This window comes from Drosophila busckii, chromosome 3L, assembly GCF_011750605.1.
Source record: "Drosophila busckii strain San Diego stock center, stock number 13000-0081.31 chromosome 3L, ASM1175060v1, whole genome shotgun sequence".
Classification (NCBI taxonomy): Eukaryota; Metazoa; Arthropoda; class Insecta; order Diptera; family Drosophilidae; genus Drosophila; species Drosophila busckii.
In genome coordinates this window covers 11,869,207-11,891,370 of record NC_046606.1, presented here as the reverse complement: position 1 = coordinate 11,891,370, position 22,164 = coordinate 11,869,207, and the positions used below count along the sequence as shown (strand labels likewise).

The window sequence follows — 22,164 nt, the reverse complement described above, 5'->3', positions numbered from 1 at the left end:
TTTTTTATATTTTCATATGCATAATTGTGGCTATTTTTTTATATTAATAAAGTTGCCTTTTTTTTATAATTTTTTTGTAGCAGTAAGTTTGTTAAGTTGCTTTTTGCTTGGAATATATTAACTAGCAAAATGTGTGTTATATATATATATATATTTTTTTTTTTATAAACTGCATTATTTTTAATGGTTTTTTTTTTAATTAAATATTGTATGCCATAGTTATATATTTTTAATGACTTGTGTTGCGTAAATTAATTATTTTTAAACATAAAATAATATTTTTGTATATTTTTTTTTGCAACATTAATTTATGTACATATATAAAGCGTAACTTAAGCATTAAGATCACTGGGCGACGACAGTGCATGTCAAACTGTCAAACTAAAAACTAACTATACAGAACGTTAACTAAAACTGTAAATTAGCGCTGGTAAAAGTGATAGAGCTCAATGTCGCCGCTAGGTGGCGGCTTAGTGCGGCCGAGAGTGCCGCACGACTTGAGCGTATATCAGTGATAGCGACGCAGACTATTGTTGTTGTTATTGTTGCTCAACAACAGCTGATTGTTGCTGCACTGCTGATTGCTGCTGTTGTTGTTGTTGCTAAGCGCTGCCAAATTGTTGTTGTTGCTGTTGTTGTTGTTGTTGTTGAACGAGCGGCGTCCGGTGGTGTTGCCATGCACCAAAGCAACACCCAAATTATTGCGCAGCGGCAAAGCAGGCGGCGGTGGCGTGGGCGTTGGACTAGGCGGCAAATCATGATCTAAAGGCAGCGAATAATGCGAATTGTTATGCATATAAGCATCGCAGGGTTTGGCATAAACAGCGCCAGCTCCATTGTGATTAAAGTGATCTTGGGTTAGGCGTATGGCGGGCTGGCCATTGGCAAGCGGCTGGCTATAGTGGCTAAGCGTGCTCTCCTGCATTGTGAGATGTCTGGGCAGCGTGGCAGCGCTGAGGCCCAAAGCTTTGCTGCCATTTGCTAATACACGCATATCCTGCTGTGAATGATGCGGCTGCGCGCGCTCTTTGGGATTATTGGTCATGTAGTGGATGTGGCCAAGCTGTGCAAAGTTCGTTTGGTTGGCGGCGAGTTCGACGGCTGCACCCCGACCACGCAGCTGAGGTGGGGGTGGCGCTTCTAGCTATAGCTCAGTCACTGGAATGCCCGCGCGGCTGCCCAAATAATGCTGCGAGTTGAAGCTGGGATAAGCTGCGGCACCAGCCGGCGCACGCGTCATGTACTCCTCATCCGAAAAGGTTTTCTGATACTCGCGCTCTTTGCGTCCCAGCGCCGAGTGTCCCTTGATTAGCTCACGCAGACGGCGGCGACAGGTGTAGAGCACTAGCGCCAGCCCTGTGGTTAGCGCAGCGCACACAACAACAACAATGCCAATGATCGCTTGTTTATTGGCAGCGCCATGCGCGCAGCCCAGCAGCGGCTCCGCCAGCTGCGTCAGCGGCAAGCCGCGCAAATTGGCCGGATAGCCGCAGATGACAGGCGCATGCTGCTGGCTGCCATTGCGACTGATGAGCAAGTTACGCAGCCACATTAGCTGGCAATCGCATACAAACGGATTGTCCGCCAGCTCAAGCGTTTGCAGGTCCGCCCAGGGCAGCAGCGCGTCCGCCAGCGTGTGCAGCTGATTCTCCTTGAGCAGCACTGTATGCAAATGTGGAAAACTTGCCAGCGCGCTGGGCTGCAGCACGCTGAGCTGCTTGTTCGACGACAGATTCAGCAGCTCCAGATTGCTGTTGCCAACGAAGGCGCCGGCGTCAATGCGCTGCAAATGCTGCGCGCCGCTTATGTGCAGCTGCCGCAGCTCGCGCAGTCCCTCAAAAGCGCCGCTAGCTATGGACTGAAAATCGTTCTGGCCCAAGTAAAGCTGCTCCAGTCGCCCAAGCGTCGCAAGCGCAGCTGTAGGCACCGCTGCTAAGCGATTATCGCTTAGATCCAAATAACGCAGCGCACTTAAATTAGCAAAAGCAGCGCTGCTTATATTATGCAGCCCTGCGCCACGCATATCCAAATGCGTTAGTCCAAGCAGCTCCTTGAAGCTGCCCGCTGGCAAGCTCATAAACGAATTGGTGCCCAGGTAAAGCTCCGCCAGATTCGGCAGCGCCTTGAATGTCAACTCAGCCGGCATTGTGGTCAGCGTATTGTCGTCCAGGTAAAGCACACGCAGCTGACTTAGCTTATCCAGCGCATGCGCATCGATGTGACTGATGCGATTCTGTCCCAGATTCAGCTCCTCCAGCTTCAACATGGGCGTAAAGCAGCCGTACTCCAGCTCAGCCAGCAAATTGCCACGCAAATTCAACACGCTTAGGTTGCTCAATCCCCTGAACGTTCTATTGCTCACTTGGCCAATCTTGTTGTGATTCAAATGCAGCTGCTGCAGCTTGGCATGATATTTAAACGAATCCTCTGGCAAACTAACCATATCGTTGTAGCTCAAGTCCAAGAATGTTAGCTGCGAGTAAAACGTCATCGACGAATCGATGGTCTTTAGTTTGTTATTCTTGATCACCAGACGCTGTATCGAAGGATTCAGCGCTATGGGCAGCACATCGAGCGTGCCCACACCGCAGTTAACCATCAGCGTTTCGTCATCGCATTCACAGCCATTTGGACAATTTGCCAAACCATTTGTCGGCACGACCAGCAGCAGCCCAAGCGCCACCACCAGCACTGCCCACCACCAGCACCACATTGATGATGATGATGACGACGACATGGTAATTGCCATTGCCGACGAGCGTCGTCTGCTCATTAGCTACCTCGCTCGCTCGCTCGCTCAGTCGCTCTCTCCCTCGCTGTTGTCTGCTTGTTGTTTAGCTGCTTCGCTCACTCTTCCTCTCTCTCTCTGTCTCTCTGTACGCTTGTCTGCTTTTATTTTGGCTTAAATACGTTTTAGCCAAGTTTGCCAATGGCTTTCGTATTCGAGGTCCGACATTCGTTCGCTCCCCGGCTCTGTTTAGTCTGCAAAGAGTTGGGAAAAAGGGATTTTTAGCATGTGCGCTTTTAAATTGATTTTCCATTAGAGTTCAAAATTGCTTGGCTTTTGGATTTTCATTGCATTTGGCAGCAACAGCAGCGCCACAGTCACAGTTAATCGCCCCTCAATCCACCCATCACCCCCTCACTATAAATGCAGTAAGCAAATGAAGACAATTCAAATGGCCACGGCAGCGTTATTACCAAGCCCGAGTCGCATTAGTGGCCAACGTTAAATGGTAGCTGCAAATTGTTGGCATCAGCCAACCTGATGTTGGCTAACAAGCGCTTATTATTGGTATCCAAGTTAAACTTAAATGACTTTGCATTGAGCTTAGGCCAGGCAGTCAATTCGTTGTTTACATTTCAGACTCGAAAACAATAAAAATTAAGTATTTCTCCAAAGTTCAAAAACCCTCTTACCACATGCAAATAGTTCGGGTACCATCATAAACTTTTATGAATTAAGCAAAAGCGAAATTAAACATTTCACAAATTTCGAAAACTTCCAAGGGCTTAATTTAATTTTTATTTAATATTTAATTTATGAAATACTTCAAAGAAACATTTTATTTTTTGGGTTTTTAAAGCATTTGTTGATTTACTTACTACAACTACAAATCTTTATTATTTTTAAATTTTGCGCTAGTTAATTTTGGATTTAATTTAAAATTCCAAATTATTTGCTAAAGAATCACAACAGTTTACAGATTTCAAATGTTTGAGCTTAAAGTCAATTGGATATTTCGACGTTTGAATTATATTCAAAGAAGATTTGTCTTACCAATCCAAAAGCAAAGAGAGGAAAATGCACAAAGTTTAAACGTAAAGTCAATGCGATAAATATTTCAATATTTCTTTAAACAAAATCTGCCCCTAAAGGTTTCACTGCTTTAGATGAACGAGTGAGTGCCACAAAATAGTTTAGAGACTTTAATAAAAGTCTGTTGTTCATAATTAACTCTTTGCTTTGGCTCGCAATTAATATTAAAGTATATACCCAAACCCAATTGCTTATCATGCTCTCAACATGGACTGACCCAACACCCAAACCCAAGCTCAACCCTCAGCTGCCGTCCCCTTTGGACATGTCCAGTGTCAGGGCTGGGCTTTTGGGTCTGCTCCCCAAAGGGCTGCAAGGCCAAAAGATATGCCACATAGTTTGTTGGGTAGAACTTAAAAAACAACTTGCACTTTGTTTGCTTTGGGGACATTTATCAGTTGTGCTGGGGCTGGAAACTTAATTTAGCGCACCACACACAGTGGCGAAGTTCAAGTTAAAGGAGCAACCCCAAATGGTCTATAAACTAAATAAAAACAAAAAGTAAACGCAAAATTCTGCGTCGTGTTATGAGAAGCTAAAGCATTTGCAATATTTTTTCAACTTTATATGTTCGGATATGGCAAAGGCCCCAAAGGCGCTATGAAAATAATCATAGATGTGGGTCATACTTTAGCAAAAGGCAGGCAAAAAGGATAACGCTTTGACTCTGACTGCGACTCCAGCTCATGGAGGAACTGACTGCTTGACTCTCGTTTTTATTATGTAAATATCACATAAACACCCGGCAGCGGCGCAACTCGAGCGCAATCATATGAAACAACGACAACAACAAGGAGTTGGAGCTGGTGAAAAAAATGGAGCAGCCAACGGGCTGCGCTCATCATTATCATGCATATGCCATAAAGCGACTTGTTGAGACTCCAACAGCGACTGACGCTGGCTGAAGCTGTAGCTGACTTATGCTTGTTTTTCCAGCCTGAAGCCCCCCACCCTAGACTTTTCTTTATGCTTTGTGCTTGTTTTGGCAGCTTCAGCTAACAACACAAACAACAACTGTCGGGGGCACCACTGGCAAAGGCCAAGCTGGCAGCAGCAGCAGCAGCAGCTCCTTAGACAGTCAGTCAACAAACAAGCAGTTGGGGCTGGCTGAAAATCAAATTTAAATTGCCCCAAAAAATACGTGAAACAAAACCGCAGGCCAGCTTTTAAAATGTGTGTGTGTGTGTGTGTGTGTGTGTGTGTGTGTGTGTTGATCTCTCAGCTGTTGGCTTAGTCCTTTTTAAATGAAGCCACTTAGCAGTCAGTTTTGTTTTGTTTTTATTTTCATTTATGGGCTGACACTTAACTGCGTGGGCCCAGTGCCTGGCAAAAATATCCGCCAGCAATCCACAGCATGTGCACACATGTGTGTGTGTATTAATGTGTGTGTGTGTTTGCTAAAGTTCCTGGAAACACAGCTTGGCTGTTTGACGCTTGTTTGCTATGTATGCCAAATGATTATTGTATTCTGAAAATTTCCGGGAAATATGAAAGGAGAAAACGCTGCCCGCAGCGTAAGCTTGTTTGACATAAAGTCAGCTTGACACCTTCGCCAGAAATTTCGAAAGCTTTTCAAAGGTTCAAAGGTTTTAATTTTGAGCTTTTTTTGTCAGCAGTTCAATTACATTTGCTATAAATAAATGATTGTAATTCACTTTAGCTATGAATTCGTTACTCGCTATGAGCAGCACTCGCTACTTTACCACTCAACCCTTTTCAAAATATGATTTTTTACTATCAGTTTAGTTTTATTATTAATCAATAAATAAATGTAATTCGCATTCGTTACTTGCTGTAAGCTGCACTCGCTAGTTAGGCAACTTGACCAGCTCTCCTTGTCTTTGTATTTGCTTGCTCTGGCTTTGGTATAAGTTAAGTTACATTTTAAATAAATAAATATTATCAAAGTATTCGTTACTCGCTGTTGGCCACACTCGCTACTTTAGTGCAGTACACACTTTAAAAATTGAGCTTTTGCTATCAATTTAATTATATTTTTAATAAATGTATAAGTGTAATTCGCTTTATCTAAGCATTCGTTACTTGCTACTCGCTGTATGTCGCACTCGCTAGTTATGCAATAAGCCTCATAGCTACGTTTGTTTTAAATTTGCGCGTTTGTTAATGGCTTAGTTATAAATAAATAATTTTAGCTACACTTTAAGCCGCATTACTCGCTGTAAGTCGCACTCGCTAGTTAAGTAGCATAAATCGCTGCAACTCATAACTCACTTTGTCTCGCTCTTGGCATTTTTTATAAATAAATAATTGTAATGCATTTATTATTAGCTAAATTCGTTGCTGTTTACTCGTTGCATACTACCGAGTGCGCTAGTTAGCCTAACGCGCTTTAGCACATAGCTCTCTCTCTCATCTGTCTCTCTCTCTCTCTCTCTCTCTCTGTTGGCATTCCCTAGCTCTAAGTATATAGTTTCAGCTGGTAACCTCATTGTTTAGTCAACACCATTTAAATTGTCACCCAAGCCCCAAAGTGTCTGGCGCTCAAAAGTGTGCTCTAAATATTTTATAGCTAGACGAACGCCCATGTGGCACTGAGATTTTTCCTTTATTTTCTACTTTTGTTATATATTTTTGGCTTTTTTTGTTTTTTTTTTTTTTGCTGCTGCTGCCTGACAGTTTTATTCGGTTTACGGACAACGGGCAAACCTTTTTCGACTGTTGTCCGTTGCTCTGAACTCATTTATTAGTGCTGGCTAGTTGGTGTTTCGACTATGAGGGGGGTGCGTGGGGTGGGGGGTGGGGCTAGCATGCAGAGCACACCCACATAGCACAGCAGCTGCCCATTGTTATAAATGTTTCGCTGTCAGTTCAACTGTGTGGCTGTGTAGCCTTGCGGCCATGCTCAAAAAAATGTAGAGAGAGAGAGAGTGAAAGGGGGATGAGAGAATGCGGGGTGTATGGTTCTAAAAACTCTTTTATTGTAGTGTGTGTCTGTCTGGTTTTCGTGGTTGCTGACTGCTTGTCCCTGTGCCGTAGCTTTCTATACTTTTTTTTTTTGTTGCTCGCTGCCTGCTTATTGTTTAGTCGAGCGAATTTTCTTGCTGCTGCTTTCTTTTTTTTTGAAAATTTGCCAAAAAAGTATAAGGGGTATAAAATTACTTTTTTTCATGCGCTTTGTTTTCAACGCTAGACGAGAAAATTGCTAAATAAATGCATGTTGCTGATTTAAAAGAGCGAGCAGCAGTTTTGCTATTTATTTAACTTTTTGGCAACAAAAAAAAAAAAAAAAGAACGACACGGTCTTTTATAATTACCTCTTGCTTAGTTATCTTTGAAGCTGCTGCTCCAATTTCCACAGAAACTGCTGCCGCCAGAGGGCGCTAGCGTGAGCAATAAACTTCAACTTTGCTTGTTGTGTTGCTGCTGCTGCTGCTGCCAAATGTTTAATATTTCAAAGTAACGCCAGCCAATACGAACGCCCGCCCACCCACTCGCACACCCACTTTGGGTTGCCTTGGCTGTTTTGTTTTTTCAACTGAGGGTGCCTTGGTGTTATTTATATGACAATTTCGCTTGAGCGCGCGTTAAAATATTGCTGACAATATTTTATGCTCATGGTTTTCGCCTCATGTTTTGCCAACGCATCAGCCCCCGCCACCCCCCACCCCACCCTACGCTACGCTATGATAAACTTGGCAAATTTATCCAGCTTTGCGCCATACGTCTTTTGGCACAGTTTACGCTACAACTGCCACGCCCACGTCTCACGCCCCGTATCACTATTTGCCGAGTTTAGAGTTTCAGCAGCGATACTTTTTATAGCTAAAAGCTAAACAAGCGAGCACAGTCAAATATTTGCAGCAACAATAGTCAACAGTAGCAGCAGCAGCAGCAGCAACTGTGGCAACTACTTGAGGCACATGCACGCACAAATTGCAACGCCCACACCCAAGTTGAGCTGCAGTGAAAGTCTTGCTCTTCAATAGAGAGAGAGAGAGAGAGAGACAGAGGCAGGCAGAGTCAGTCAGTCGTCTGTGAAATAGAAAACGAAACAATGCAGCAATGTAACAGCAGCTAAGGGAGTCGCTCAACAAAATGCCCGCCAGAGGGCGCTGCACAAGTTACTGCAATTTTGGTTTAACCACTAGAAATATATAAAACCGCAAATCTACAAATTTGATTGGTCTACCATTTAGCATATAAACTAGCTGCCGAATAAATATCACGTATACGTTATACGAAACAATGTCAGCATATAGTTAAAGTCGTATATTCTTAATATGTATAACATACTTATAATACTTGACTTTTTCCATTCCGTATATTCTTAAATTTAATACCTAGACTTGATTTTCTACTTGATTTTTAGTACTTTTCAATTAGAATTCAATTCCAGAGTATTTTTAATTTCGAATTTTCTTAACCCAAGTATGAAGGACTTGACTTCTTCCATTCCGAATATTCTTAAATTCAATACCAATTTATTCGTACTTCTGTTTTCTTCTCAGTAAATAAACTGGAATAAACAGTACGAATTTAATCCGAAACGATGCCCGTAATGTGATTAATCCCGTATTTTCTTAACCCAAGTATGACTTTCTTGACTTTTTCAATCCCAAATATTCGTAAACTAAATACCTAGTGGACTTGATTTATTCGCACTTCTGTTTTTTTCTCAATAAATGAACTGGAATAAACCAAGCACGAATTTAAACCGAAACGATGTTCAGCATGGGGTTAATCTCATATTTTCCCATACTTGACTTCTTCCATTCGGAATATTCTTAAATTTGATTCCAAGTGGACTTTATATTTGATTTATTCGTACTTCTTATTCTTTCTCAATAAATGAATTTCCTCAATTAAATTTTGTCTATTGAACCTGTTTGCGAACCCACTCGGCTAAGCTTTCGAGCTGCTTCAGCCAACAGACTACTCCAAGTTTTGTATTTTATGTGTCCCTTGAACATTCGAGCGCCGCAGCTCTCTAGACGAACTTTGAGCTCAAGCCAAAAAGTATTTGGTGACGACGACGGTTTTTATGGCATAATTCTTAGCGCCGTCTTTTTGTTTTTATAGCCAACTCAACAACGGGTGTGTGTGTGTGTGTGTGTGTGTTGCAAGTAAGTCACTGCGAATTGGCATGGCAGCGAGGCAAAGTAAAGAGTAATACCCAAAGCAGTCATAAAGTAAACCAAATATTTTACATATAAACGACCACAAGCAGACGTCAGCGCTGGCTTCATACTCTGCACTCCAAAAAGAGTGTGCGAAAGAGAGAGCAAAAGCTTGTAAGAGGTGTGGGCTAGACGCTGTCGCCATTTCAAACATAATTTTTTCGACTTTTCTTGCTTCGGCTGTGCCAGCGACAGCCCAAAAAGTAGGTAAGAAAAAAAAAGTTTTAGGCGACGACCTTGCCACATGCCACACAACCCTAGTTGCCACACCACACAGCACTCATGCCACATTCTTTTTAAAGCCCCCACGCCCAGGCAAAAGTTATGTCTGCCAGACAATAAATCGCAGCTATTGATCCTTGCTCTATGTCTTAAACAAATTTATATGGCAAACGGAAAACTAGCTCCACTTGCAATTTAGCATTAGGTTAGAGCACACTGCTTCTTCTTCTTTTTTTGATAAACGCGCATTAGAGCTTGTCTAGCATAAACTTGGCACCGCTGGAGATTTGGCAACGCGCAGTTGCGAATTAAGTTTAGCAGCAGCGAATTTTTTATGGCAATGTTTATGCTAAATTTGGCTTAAAGTGCACAACATAAATTCAAGGCCTTAAGCAGGCGAGGCACACTTAAGGCTTAAATGAAGAGAGCGAGGGGTGGCGGGTTGAGCTTAAAGGTAAAGTATTCAAATTTAAAGTTGCGCTGGCTCTAAGTCTGACAAATTAAATTTCCATTGCCTTTTAGGGTTGTGAGCATTTCTAGATCTTTTTTATCTTTTATTCAGCGCTTTTCCAGTTGAAAAGTTTGCCAACTTTTGCCATCATTTCGGCTGCTTATCGACAAAAGTCAGCAAACAGCAAGGACTTGTGTTTAAATTAAGGCAAGTAAAACTTGAAACAGTTAAAGCCGCAGAGCGAGAGCGTCTGACTTGGCGACATGCGCTGCGTTTGTTGCTGACTCCACAGCAAAAGCAACAAAAACTGCAACAAGCCAAGCCTAGCAAAGCGTTGACCACCGCCATTTTAAGCGTCCATAAATCTTTTGCGAATCGCGCCACAAAATGGCGAAAATTGCACGGCAAGGACTAACAAAAGCGCCAGCCAGAGTTAGAGCTAGAACCACCCCCCCACACTTCGCCAGCAGGTAGACAACTATCTAAGCGGGCAGCTTACACTGCTGCTATTACAATTATTGTTGTTGTTGCTGTTGCTGCTGCTGTTGTGGCTGTTGCTGTTGCTAAGGAGACGTTGCTGGCTCTCAGTTGGTTGGGCGTTGGGGCATGTGGCTAAAATTTAGTGCGCTTGAAAATTTAGTTGCACAGTTGCGGTGATTTAGTTGGCCAAAACGCTCTCTAGAAGTTGTGCCCCCAAAACGGTGGCAGCCAATGCAGGTCAGACAAGTAAACAATACGCTGGCAGACAGAGACAAATGACAATTGAGCGTGCAGGAAGTCGTTGCCAAAATGTTATCGATAGTATCGATTCAGTCAAAAGCTAAGCAGCAAAGTGTTGCAAGTAGTTGCTTTAGGCTAAACTTTCGATTACATAAGTTTACAATTTAGTTTAAAGCTTTACTAAAAAATGACAGTGCCCTAAAGATAAACTTAGTGTCGTTTTTATTACAAAAGTCTGCAATTTAGTTTAAAGTTTCACTGAAACATTTGCAATGCTATCGATAGCATCGATTATTTAAAGTAAAGCAGCAAGGTATTGCAAGTAGTGCCCTAAACATAAACTTAGTGTCATTTATATTACATAAGTCTACTATTTAGCTAAATGCTTTACTAAAATATTTGTAATGCTATCGATAGCAACGATTATTTGTAGCTAATATAGTTCAAGAAATTGCTTTAAAACAAGCGCTGTATTGCTTATGTTACTTTTGTATGCAATATTATTGAATGTAGCCTAGAAACATTACTAATGTTATGCATATTATCGATAAATAACAATCGATAAATACTAGAATTGCAAGCAGCTGCTATTCAAGCAGCTTAGCTGTTACTTTAGGCTACAATTTAGTTTGATATATTGTAAAAACATTGGACTATGTTATCGATACTATCGATATATAACCAGTAGTGTAATAAAAGCTTTGTGTCATTTATATTACTTTACTTGCAATTTAATGTTTTAAACAAAAACACATCTAATTAATATAAATGACTAAGTTTATACTTCTAATCAAAGTTCGCACATTAATCTCAGTTTTCTGCTGCGTTTCATTAGCCGCATGCACTAACTCAAGCCACTGTGCATTAAAATACTTTGCCATATTGTTTGCATTCGCTTTTAAATTTCCATGCTTAACATTGTGGCAAAAGTTTTGCCCACCCGCCTGAACTGAACTGAATTTAACATGAAACTGAAGTAAAGCAGCCGTCGCAGTTGCAGCAGCACATGTGTGAGCATGTACGGGAATTGGAGCGGCTGGCAGCTGGAGTTTGGGGGTTAGTCGAAGGGTTTTTTGCCTTTAAACAGCGCCATTGTTTATGCACACAGGGAAAAAACAGAGCGAGAGAGAGAGAGCGACTCATTTAAAGACTGTGGCAGCAGCATCGAGAGCGAGAGCTCGACATGAGTTAAGTGCGCTGGTAAAATTTATGCGAAGAATGCAGGCAGCAGCAATATGTGCAACAGCAACAGCAACTATTGAAGCTGCCCCCAAACCAAAGCTGCAACCACATGGCGCAGCACAAAAAGGACCAACCTGTTCGCTTGGCTCGGAGCTGCTTTTTTTGTTGTTTGCGAAAAAAAAAAATGTTTATGAGCAAACGAGAAGCGTTGGCAGCAAAGACACTAAACAGCAGCGCAGTCAGTTGATCAATGTGTGCATAAGGGATGGGGTGGGGTGAGGGCTGCAGCTTGCACTCGTTGGCGCTTAACTCGTTAGACATTATTCATTGTTCGAGCGAACAAAAGCGAGAAGCGAGAATATAAATGGCATTGCCAACTTAATAAGATTTTAATTGTGGCGCAAGAATTTAATTAATTTAATTATGAAATGCGCTGCAGCTTAAGCCACAAAAGCAAAACGTTTGCCAAACTAGCGTAGAAATTTATACTTTGCAACTCAATTGAAACTCTTTAGTGACTTTCAAACTGTAAGTCATATAAATCAAACAAAAGGTTGTTCGAAGTAACTCGCTGCTGTTGCCTTTGGCTTGTTGTTTAATGACGCAAATAATTGCTGCAAGTTGCGCAGCTGTGTGGCAGCAGCAACAATCGCTAGGGAGCGACTTAATGAAAATCAAACACAAGCAATAACAATAACAACAATAACTTAAAGTCGGTCAACTGTGCTGCGCTGCCCCCAACCACTTGCCAGTTACTCAAGTGGCGCATACCAAACAATAATTGATAAACGAACAGCTGTACAAGTGTTTAAATGAATGAATGATGTGGTGGCGCATCAAAGCATTTGGCATGTTGCAAGCAATTTGCAAGGGTGCAACATCAATTGATTTATGCACTTGTCTAACATTCTACAATTGACAACAAGCGTAATTTAATTAATGAAAGAAAGTTGACAAAACTGCTGCGTAGGTTTTTTTTTTAACAAAACTCAAGACTTTAATTAAGTTACGCAGCATGTGAAAGTTGAGAAGCGCATAGAGCGGCGCGCAAGCAGCTGCAGCTTTAATTGTCACGCAATTGCTGCTGCTGCTGCTGCAGACTGACTGGGGCCAATGGCCCTTTGCACTCAACTGAAGAGTTTGGTCAATGCGGAAAAGAAAACGCGTCGGCTACGCATTTAATGCTGAACGTGCTGTTTATAAAATTCAAATACATAATTCATGTATCAAATTTAAGCCGCTAGCTCAGCATTTTAGCTGGAATTATTATTGTTATGCATAAATAAACATTTCAATGCCAAAACTTCATAAAATTCTTGGAAACTCATAATCGCCATTGATATTGATAGCTAATAAATTGTTTTGTATTTCTCGCTTAATCAGCAAATAACAAACTAAAATTTGCTATTAGCTGTCAATTGCAATAAGTTTATTGCTTAATAATGCATTAAGTTGTGATTTGATTACCTTTAATTGACTTTTTCAGCGACGCGGCGACGCTGGCAGCGACGTCATCAGCATTTAACACTTTTTGCTGCTGCTGCTGCTGCTGCTGTTCTCATTAACAATTCAAATGGCAGTCGCTCGTTGCTTAATTTAAAACATTTATTTTGTTAATTTCAATTTCAACGCCGGAACTTTGTTGTCAAACATATTGTATTTATATAGACTGGCGCTTAATTGTTGTTGTTGTCCACTGCAATAAGAGAGAAAGAGAGAAATAAATTATTAAAAGTAACAACAAATTGCAGCTGCTGTGTAAATTGTTAATAATGTCACTTGGCTGATGCCAGCAACAATTTATGATGAGCTTAAAATATATATAAAGAAATATTTTACGCAATTTAATGACACATTTTTTTTTTCATAAAACGCACTTAACAATTTTAATTTATTTATGTTAATGTTTTAATGGTTCAATTGAGCAAGTGCATGCTGCAAATTGCGGCGCATTTTGCCTGAAGTGCCATTAAATTGCAGCTTGAAGCTTGAAGCGTTAGCCATAAATAAATGTGAAAATTTAATTAATAAACTAAAAAATATATAAATTAATGCAGCAGGTAAAAGCAAAGTGTGAAAGCGACTAACTAATCCAACATTATATACACTTTAAATATAAATAAACGCTGAACGTCAAACAAAATAAAAATCAGCAATTACTAAGTGTGAAATTCTGAGACTAGCTCAACTTTATATACACTTTGACGTAACAGAAAATTTAATCAGCAACTTTGTCCAGCTGAAAATATTGAACTAATCCAACTTTATATACATATATCGATTAATGCTGAACTTAAGAGCAAAGTGAATTAGCAATGAGTCTAAGTTGAAATTCTAGGATATGCGCAACTTTACATGCACTTTGATTTTAGAATGACGCTGAACGCAATAGTATCAGCAACATTCTTATGTATAAAATTTTGGGACTAGCCCAACTTTGCATACACTTTGATTATAGAAAAACGCTGAACGCAGCAGAAAAGTGTATGAAAGCTGAAATACTTGGACTTAATCAACTTTGCACACACTTTGACTCAATTATAGATCATATTTAGTATTATAAAAGTCTACTATAGTCTCTAAATTGCTTTAGCTAATAAATTTGTATCGCACTTGTCAACCAACTTGCCTATTAAGCCCCTTTGTACTTCATTTTTCTACAGAGTCACTGACAATAGCTAAATTTGCATTTAATTTAATATCAATTGTTTTTGCAATCTTTTGCGCTGATTAAATTACGCCATATGCATATTAATTTACATATTAGTCAAGCGTACAAATTGATTTTGAAATATTTAAATAAATTAATTTCACATAAAACAAAACAAAGCTGCATAATGACATTTATATTTAATTAACCAACAAACAGCTACGCGCAGCATTTGCATTAAACGCTAAAAAAACAAAAATAATTTCTGTTGAACAAATTATGCCAGCATAAATCAAAAAACTAGTACGGCTCGTTTTTTATTTTAGCCATGCTTTGCATATTGCCAAAAAAGGCGGCCAGAGCAGGAAAATTGTATAAAAAAATGAGCAGCTTGCTGCTGCTTGCAGCTAAAAATGCATAAAGAGCATAAAGCAAATGTGTGACAACGACAAAAACCGCAAACAGTAAAAGCAGCAGTGGAAATGGAAATGGAAAAGCGCAAAGGGAAATGCAAAATGCGCCAACTCGACGAGAGACTGCGACAACGGACTGGGGAGCGAAGTTTCGAAGTTTGGGGTAAGCAGTTGGGGGTTTTGGGTTCTGTTTCATATGTACATGTGGCAAGTGTTGTAAGTATGTGCTTAAATACGCATTTATTCATACAAATATGGCCAAAGGCGGCAACAGCAGCAGCAGCAGCAACCGCAGCAACTGGCAGCTGGCATAACAATAAAACAAGTAAAAGATTTGGTAGCAAATGCGGCTGCAAGATACGCTGGCATATTTTTTTAGAGTATATGTTATAGCAGCTATATGCTATAGTTGCTTAGCATGTATAAAACTGTGTTAAATTTACAGTCTGTGTATTTCATTTAGTTAACTTAATAAACTAAAAAGTTTCTATTGCTTGATTCTTAAACGATTGTTGCTATCATATGGACACACTATATGCTCAGTATGTCTATATGTTACATAATATATTTTATATTATTATATTATATATTTTAAAAAATTTTCTAGATTTTCTTTTTTTTTGTATTAATATCAGAATGTTTAGTGTTGAGTTTTGATTTGTAGCCAATTATTCCTATACGATATAGACATACTATATGCTCAGTGTGTCTTTATGATATATAATATATTATATTTTATTATTTTATATATTTTAAAAATTATTCTAAATTTTTTGAGAACAAGCTTTGAAAATGCCTCACACTACGCATACGAATACAATATTAGACCATACGATATGGTCTATATATCTATATGACATATATAATCATTTTTTAATATATTATATATTCTAAAAATTTTTTTAGATTTTTTTTGTATTAATTTCACAACGATAAGTGTTGAGTTTTGATTTGTAAACAATTATTCCTATGGCAGCTATATGATATAGACATACAATACGATTAGTATATCTATATACTATATATCATATTATATTTTATTACATTATATATTTTAAAAATTATTCTAGATTTTTTTTGTATTAATTTTATAACATTTGGTGCTGATTTTTTCTATGGCAGCTATGGTAAATTTATTTTAAATATTTTTTTAAATTTTTTTTTATGTTTTTTAGAACGTTTTGCAGTATTTTATGCCCGCATCTTCATACGCTTCAGTTCTATATACGCTTCATATGTTGTTCATACCCCATTGTTGCTGCTGCTACTGAGGGCAGCATAAAATTTCCATGTTGCTGTCGTCGTCATTGTTGTCGTTGGTGCTGCTACTGCTGGGCAAATCAGATGCGCAACTAACGAGCAACAACCACGGCCTGACAACGGGGCAAGGACTAGAACCAAACGCCGGACGCTGCGCCGCGGGCCCAAGCTGTAGCTGAAGCTGAAGCTACAGACAGAGCCCAAGCTACTAACATGGCGCAAATGTGACAAATATGGGCATGAAGTGTGCAAGTGACAAGTCTAACATACTTACAAATTTTCATGCCACATGCAACCCGCATCCCCCGCGCCTACTACAAACCGCAGCCCATGGCCTGTAGACTTGGGAATTTGCGTTTTCAAATGTATGTTAATGATGCTGCCAGGTTCCAACGCAGTCAACGCAGCAGCGGCTTGTCCACAATGCCCCAGCAATGATTTTACACTTTTTATTTTTTTTTTTTTTCACTCAACTTCTCGTTTTTTGCGCTGTAGTTTGTTCAGTTAGCTTGAACGTTGTATTTCCTGTGGTTACAACACTTTGCCCGTTTTTATTTTAATGATATTTTTTCAGCTCTTCAGCGTTGATTTGAATATGTGCAAACTAATGCTGTTGATGAAGTAACTGTCGTTGCTTTTTTACTTTGCAAATTAAAATTCAATTTCAAACTCTTTTTTTTTTGTATAGCCAGCGGATGTGCGCGCGTCTTGTTTAGTTAGCAGTTAGACTAATGGTTTTTTAAAAAGCTATTTTTTATATATTTTTTATTTAATCAACTGAAATATTAAATAAAAATGAAATGCATAAAAATCAGCAAATAACTTTTATGCTTAATTTGTAAAATTGTTTTTAAAAATTAAACTAAAATCAATCGCTAGCTTTAATTTTAAAGCCGCTGCATTGAACTTGTCGCCGGAAATGCGTTAAAAAGAAAAAATCGTAGTAAGCCAGCGGAAATGACAACATTGTTGGCTAACAAACAAGCAAGAAAGCAAAAAAAAAGTGCAGGCAATCAAACAGCTTTAAGTTCTTCAAAACTAAACTGGGCAGCTTGCCAGCTCCAAAGCTATAGAAACCGGTCACACATGAGAGTCTCATACCAATCATCGTTGCATGCAGCATGCAATCTGCTGCTGCTGCTTCTTCTACTTGTGCCTCAAAAGTAAACAAGCCGTCAATAGCAGCAGCTGCTACAGTTTGCACTGAATTTTCTCAGACTTATTTAAATGCGCACGCATGCAAATGATTGAAGATTGGACTGTGTACTTGACCTAGGCTTGTTATCTCTAAGTTTGTCTTCCAACAAAATTACATAATTACCCCAGCAATAAATTGTAATTACTGCCTTGAGATACATTTTGGTTTTAGATAAACGATTTTTCGTGTTTGTCACCATTTTTTTCTCTACTTTTTGTTGTTGCTACATGCACGACATTGACTTTGGGCTCTGTCGCTCGCATAAATTACACTAAGCAATTACAACAAAGACACAAAAGCAGCAAAATGTAAACAAACTTGTGCGTATTCCACAAATTGTGTGTGCACATGGGCGGGGTTTGGGTTGGGGGGCTGTACAAAACGTTTTTAAGTTCACAAAGTGCGTGCATAAATTTTAAAAGTCTAAAAGTTAATTTATGCATAGCAAGCGACGCAAGCTAATTTGTTGCCCTAGCTCTAGTTACAAGTGGCTGCTGAATTCGCTAGTTAACAAGCTTAAATGCAAGCTGCATTTATTCTATTTTATGAAATGAAAAGAAAATTTATCACTTAACAAAATTGCCATTCACATATTTTTTTTTAGCTTATAATATAACATAAATTTATTATGTTTATATATAAAGCAAACTAGTCCACTGTGCATTGTTTAATGTTGAAAAATCAATGCCTTGACCTCTGGTTTCTTATTACAGTTACAATTCCCCAATTGTGACAAATTGAGATTTCTCTGCATACAAATCGCAAGTGAAATTAAATAATAATTGAAGCAAAAATCTATAACACACTATCGCTTTCGCTCTCTACTGCACTCTCCCTCTCTCTCTCTGAAGACAAGCAAGCAATTTCAATAAATAAACAAATTGGGTCAATGCATACCATAGTACTGGTACAAATGTTCAACTAATGACATCATCAGCATCAGCATCGAATTTCCAATTGTTGGAGTCTGTTGCACCAGCAGCAGCAGCAATAATATTCAAATTTGATTAGATACAATATGTAACGGTGGCTTGGGTGTTGGGCTAAGCTGCAGCTGCAGCTCATTAGGGTCAGGTCAGTCCATAGTCGTCTCTAGTCAGTTGTGGCTCGCTTTTGGCGCATTATGCAAAAATGTTTTGTTTAAATTTGTGCTGTTGTTGTTGTTGCTTTAACTAGTTCACGCTTTTGTTAGCTGCATATTTAATTCGCTGTTGCATATTTAATAAGCCGCAATAAATTTGATATGCCATAAAATACTTAATACCGCATAGAAAATGCAAAATCAATGTTAAATAAATGCGCATAACGTTTAGCGTAATTAACAAAGTCGAGCAAAGCTGTAAAAGTATTTTTTAAATACATTTCGATTGATAAGCCAAACCAAAAACAAAAAAGCAAAACCGAAACCGTAAACAAAAACAAAATGCTTTTATTTTCGATTTGCATTTGCATTTTTGTTAATTTATTATAAAAACCTAATTGGGTGTTGATGCGCATTGAGCTGCGAGTTCGAGGCGAGAGACAACGCGAATGAGATAATATATGTGCGGCAAGCAATAAATATAAATATACACAGCACCAAGGTATTATTATAATATTTTTTATTTCACGAGAAACACATGTGCGGAATTTCAGACTCTGTAGTAACGAGTTTAAGCGGTCTTATAGGCATTTCTGTATGTATGAGCGTAAAGATCTCAGCAATTAAAAGCTGTAGACAGCTCAAACTTTTTATATAATTTGTATGCCTCATAATTTAGAATTATTGCATGACTGTTTATCTGTATGAGCGCATAGATCTCAGGAATTAATAGAACTCTGTAACCCAAACTTTGTATATTATGTGAATGAGCAAATATATTAGCTTTAATGGACTTATCTGACTGTATGAACTAGTATAAAAGCTTTAATTGACATATTTGTCTGTATGAGCGCATACATCTCAGCAATTAATAGATCTAGGTAAACCAAACTTTGCATATTATCAGGCTGAGCAACTATAAAAACTTGAATGAACTTTCTGTCTGTATGAATGCATAGATCTCTGAAAATTCAAGGTCTAGACTACAGAAACTTTTTATATAGTCTGTACAGAGCAGTATAAAACATATAGTAGTCATTTTCTGTCTGTATGAATGCAAAGAACTAAAAAACTAAAAGTTCTACATAGTGCAAAGGCTACATAGAATCATTATTATCAAAAATTATACAATTTAGAGTGTCTTTTGCTGTCGTTTGCAACCATTTCTGTCCCAATTTTTATTTCATATTGTTGAATTTTTTATATATATGCATTTAACTGTGATTAATGTGTTTCAATTTGTTAATGCATTGCTTTTTAATTTGCAAAAAACATTATACACTGTCGCTTATCTATGACGCTTTAAGCCTTGGCTAACAGTTTAACATTTCCTTTAGCAATTATAGCCGCGCACAGCATTTGGCTTATCATCTAGCTGGCTAGCGCTTTATTTAAACTTAATGCTATGCTGTTTTAACTTAAACTTTCAGCACATTAAGCACTTTAGCCTCACAACCCAAGACCCTGATGTATTTATATATTTTTTTTGCTGCTGTCCTTTGCATACTCTGCCATTACACAGGCTATTTATTTATTTATTAACACAATGAGTACGAGCTATTGTTGTTGGCTAAGCTTGGGCTGCTGCTGCTGCTGCTCTTGGTCATTTCCTTGGCTCATTTAATTTCACTGCCGAGCAGACCACACACATTGACTAACTCTAGGCTGGGATTTGCCTTCTTTTACTTTTATTATTATAATAATATATATATATATTTTTTGCTGTCACTATTAGTTGTTCAATTTCGCGTCCATTATGTTTGCCTTGATAATGTTTTGCCTCAAAAGACAGCAGGGGAGGGCCTAGACTTGTGCTATTGTCAGCTTTTGCTGCTTGGCTGCCTTTTTGTCATTTCAGTTTTGTTGATTTTGCAAAAAAAAGCAAGAAAAATAAATATATATATATAGACGGTACTTATATTCGCCACCTAATCTAACGTAGGGAGCTCAGCCTGGGCTGCCAATGTAAATAATTTATTTATGGCCTTGTTTGTTTACTTGCTCGGCGGCCTCTGTTCAGCTGCGTTTAGCGACTCTTGTTGTTGTTGTTGTTGCTGTTTACACAGCGCTTAGCTTAGAAGGTGGCCCAGACCACGAGTCAAAGTAGAGGCTTTATAAATAAGCAATCAATTGATTTTGTGCAAGCTAAAGTTAAGTACAGTTGCCTTTGGGCATTATTTACAAACCTTAAGGCGATTAACAACGATTCACATTACAAGAAGCTCATGTAAATAAGTCAATTTAAATGAAAATTGTAACACACACACACACACACGCACACACAGCTAGAGTTACATGCAGCTCGTATTCGTCATGCCATAAATATTATTTCAGTTGTGTGTGTGTGTGTGTGTAAAAAAACTTTTGCTTGATTTCCATGCAGCAAAAGTTTCCATAACGCACTCAAATTTCATACATTTCCCATGGATTTCTTCACTTAATAATGTTTACTCTTTGCTGCGGCAGGCGGGGGGCGTGGCTGCGACTGTTATTCTTGTTGCTCTTTGCTTGCTCGAGCAAAATTATTGCGCACGCATTGAATTGGGAGTTCAACATATTTCTTTTTCTTTTGGCCAAACCAAATTGCATTCATGAAGTACATTTTATTGACATTGAAATATAAATTTCATATCGCTAGAGATGGTCAAGCGCTCACGAGCCAGACACGACATAAATATATCGTTAAAATCTTGGAATTGTGAAGCAGCCCGAACCAACTTGAGCTTGAAATAAATATTTAGCTTCCAATCGTGGCCAGACCAAAAATGTTCAAAGAGCTGAGCCTGACTCAAGCCAAAATTCAATATATATAAACCGATTTAAGAGCTATGCGATAGCTAGACGTAAGTATACAAAAGTTTATCAAGCAACGAATAAATATTTAAGGCCCGAACTGTACAAATTATATAAAAAACCAGCCCCACTCGAGCTCGATATATAAATTTAAGCTACAGTTCAAGTCCAAGTCCAATAAAAAAGAAATCCCCAGCACAAAATAAATATTTTGAATATTTTATTATATTATGGACAGACCCAAGTTCTGCTCGTTAATTATATTATTATGTTACTCATCATTTTATGCTGTTTCTTTAACTTAAAAAATGCAGTCACGACTTTTTGGAACTTTTGCCAATTTCTGGCTCATCTCTAATTTAAACTGCCAGCAGTTTTGCTTGGCTGCTGAATCATAGCATCCGATTATATGGCTTTGACCACGGCTGCTGGCCAATTATGCAATTTACTATAGAGACCGAAGCCAAGACAACACTTGTCGCAATTTAATGTGCAGTTTGCCAAACAACAAACAACGTATCTGAATCTTGATGATTCACACGCCACACTTGAGGTATTTTGTATGTGTGGCAAATTTGTGAGCTGTGCCCCCAAGGCGTTGACTGAGTCACACACACACACACACACAGATACACAGATGCAGCTTTAGATGCGCAGACAGTTAAAGATACAGACGATAAGCAAATCAAAGCAGCAGCAGCAGCAGCAGCAAGTTTTGCAATTGAAACAATAAAAGCTGCAAAGCATAGCAGAGCAGGCAGCTTGAGCTTGAGCTCGTAGCTTACAGGCGTTTTCTATCAGATAAAATGCCAAAGTGAAAGAGATAGCGATAGAGAGTGAGCTGGAGCAAGCGCCTGCGGGACACTCGAGCGAGCGAGACAAACTTCAAAAGGCAGTTGCCGACTTGCAGCTTTGTATCTTTTGCAGCTAACTGTAATTGTATCTAACAGCTACGTTTGACAGGCTGACTCCAAAACACGCTCCAGAACTTGTCTTACTTTTTATGGTCAACGAACAACGCGTGCGGCTGCTGCTGCTGCTTGCAACGCGACGTGTCGCCTCGTGGTGCGGCCACCCAAAAATGGTCAGCAAAGCGCCACTAAATTGACTGCGGATACTTTGGCATTGCCATTGAATTATTGTTCGAAATCAAAAACTAACCATTATTTACCGAACGTAGTAGGGAGTGCCAAACAAAAGCCAGAGCTAGAAATTGGGCAGCGAGGGCTGCAAGCA

At 39.0% G+C, this 22,164-nt stretch overlaps 1 protein-coding gene across 1 annotated transcript in view; it reads right to left on the bottom strand.

The window, feature by feature from the left end:
• Positions 1-272: 272 nt before the first annotated feature.
• Positions 273-22,164, bottom strand: part of LOC108599128 (reticulon-4 receptor) — a 52,529-nt gene continuing 30,637 nt past the window's right edge. The window contains exons 4-5 of the mRNA XM_033293862.1: positions 13,001-13,229; positions 273-2,982 (exon numbers count right to left, since the gene is read on the bottom strand). Coding sequence (XP_033149753.1) covers positions 1,145-2,773 — 1,629 coding nt within the window. The 5' untranslated portion in view covers positions 2,774-2,982; positions 13,001-13,229 and the 3' untranslated portion in view covers positions 273-1,144. The remainder of the gene's footprint in view (positions 2,983-13,000; positions 13,230-22,164) is intronic.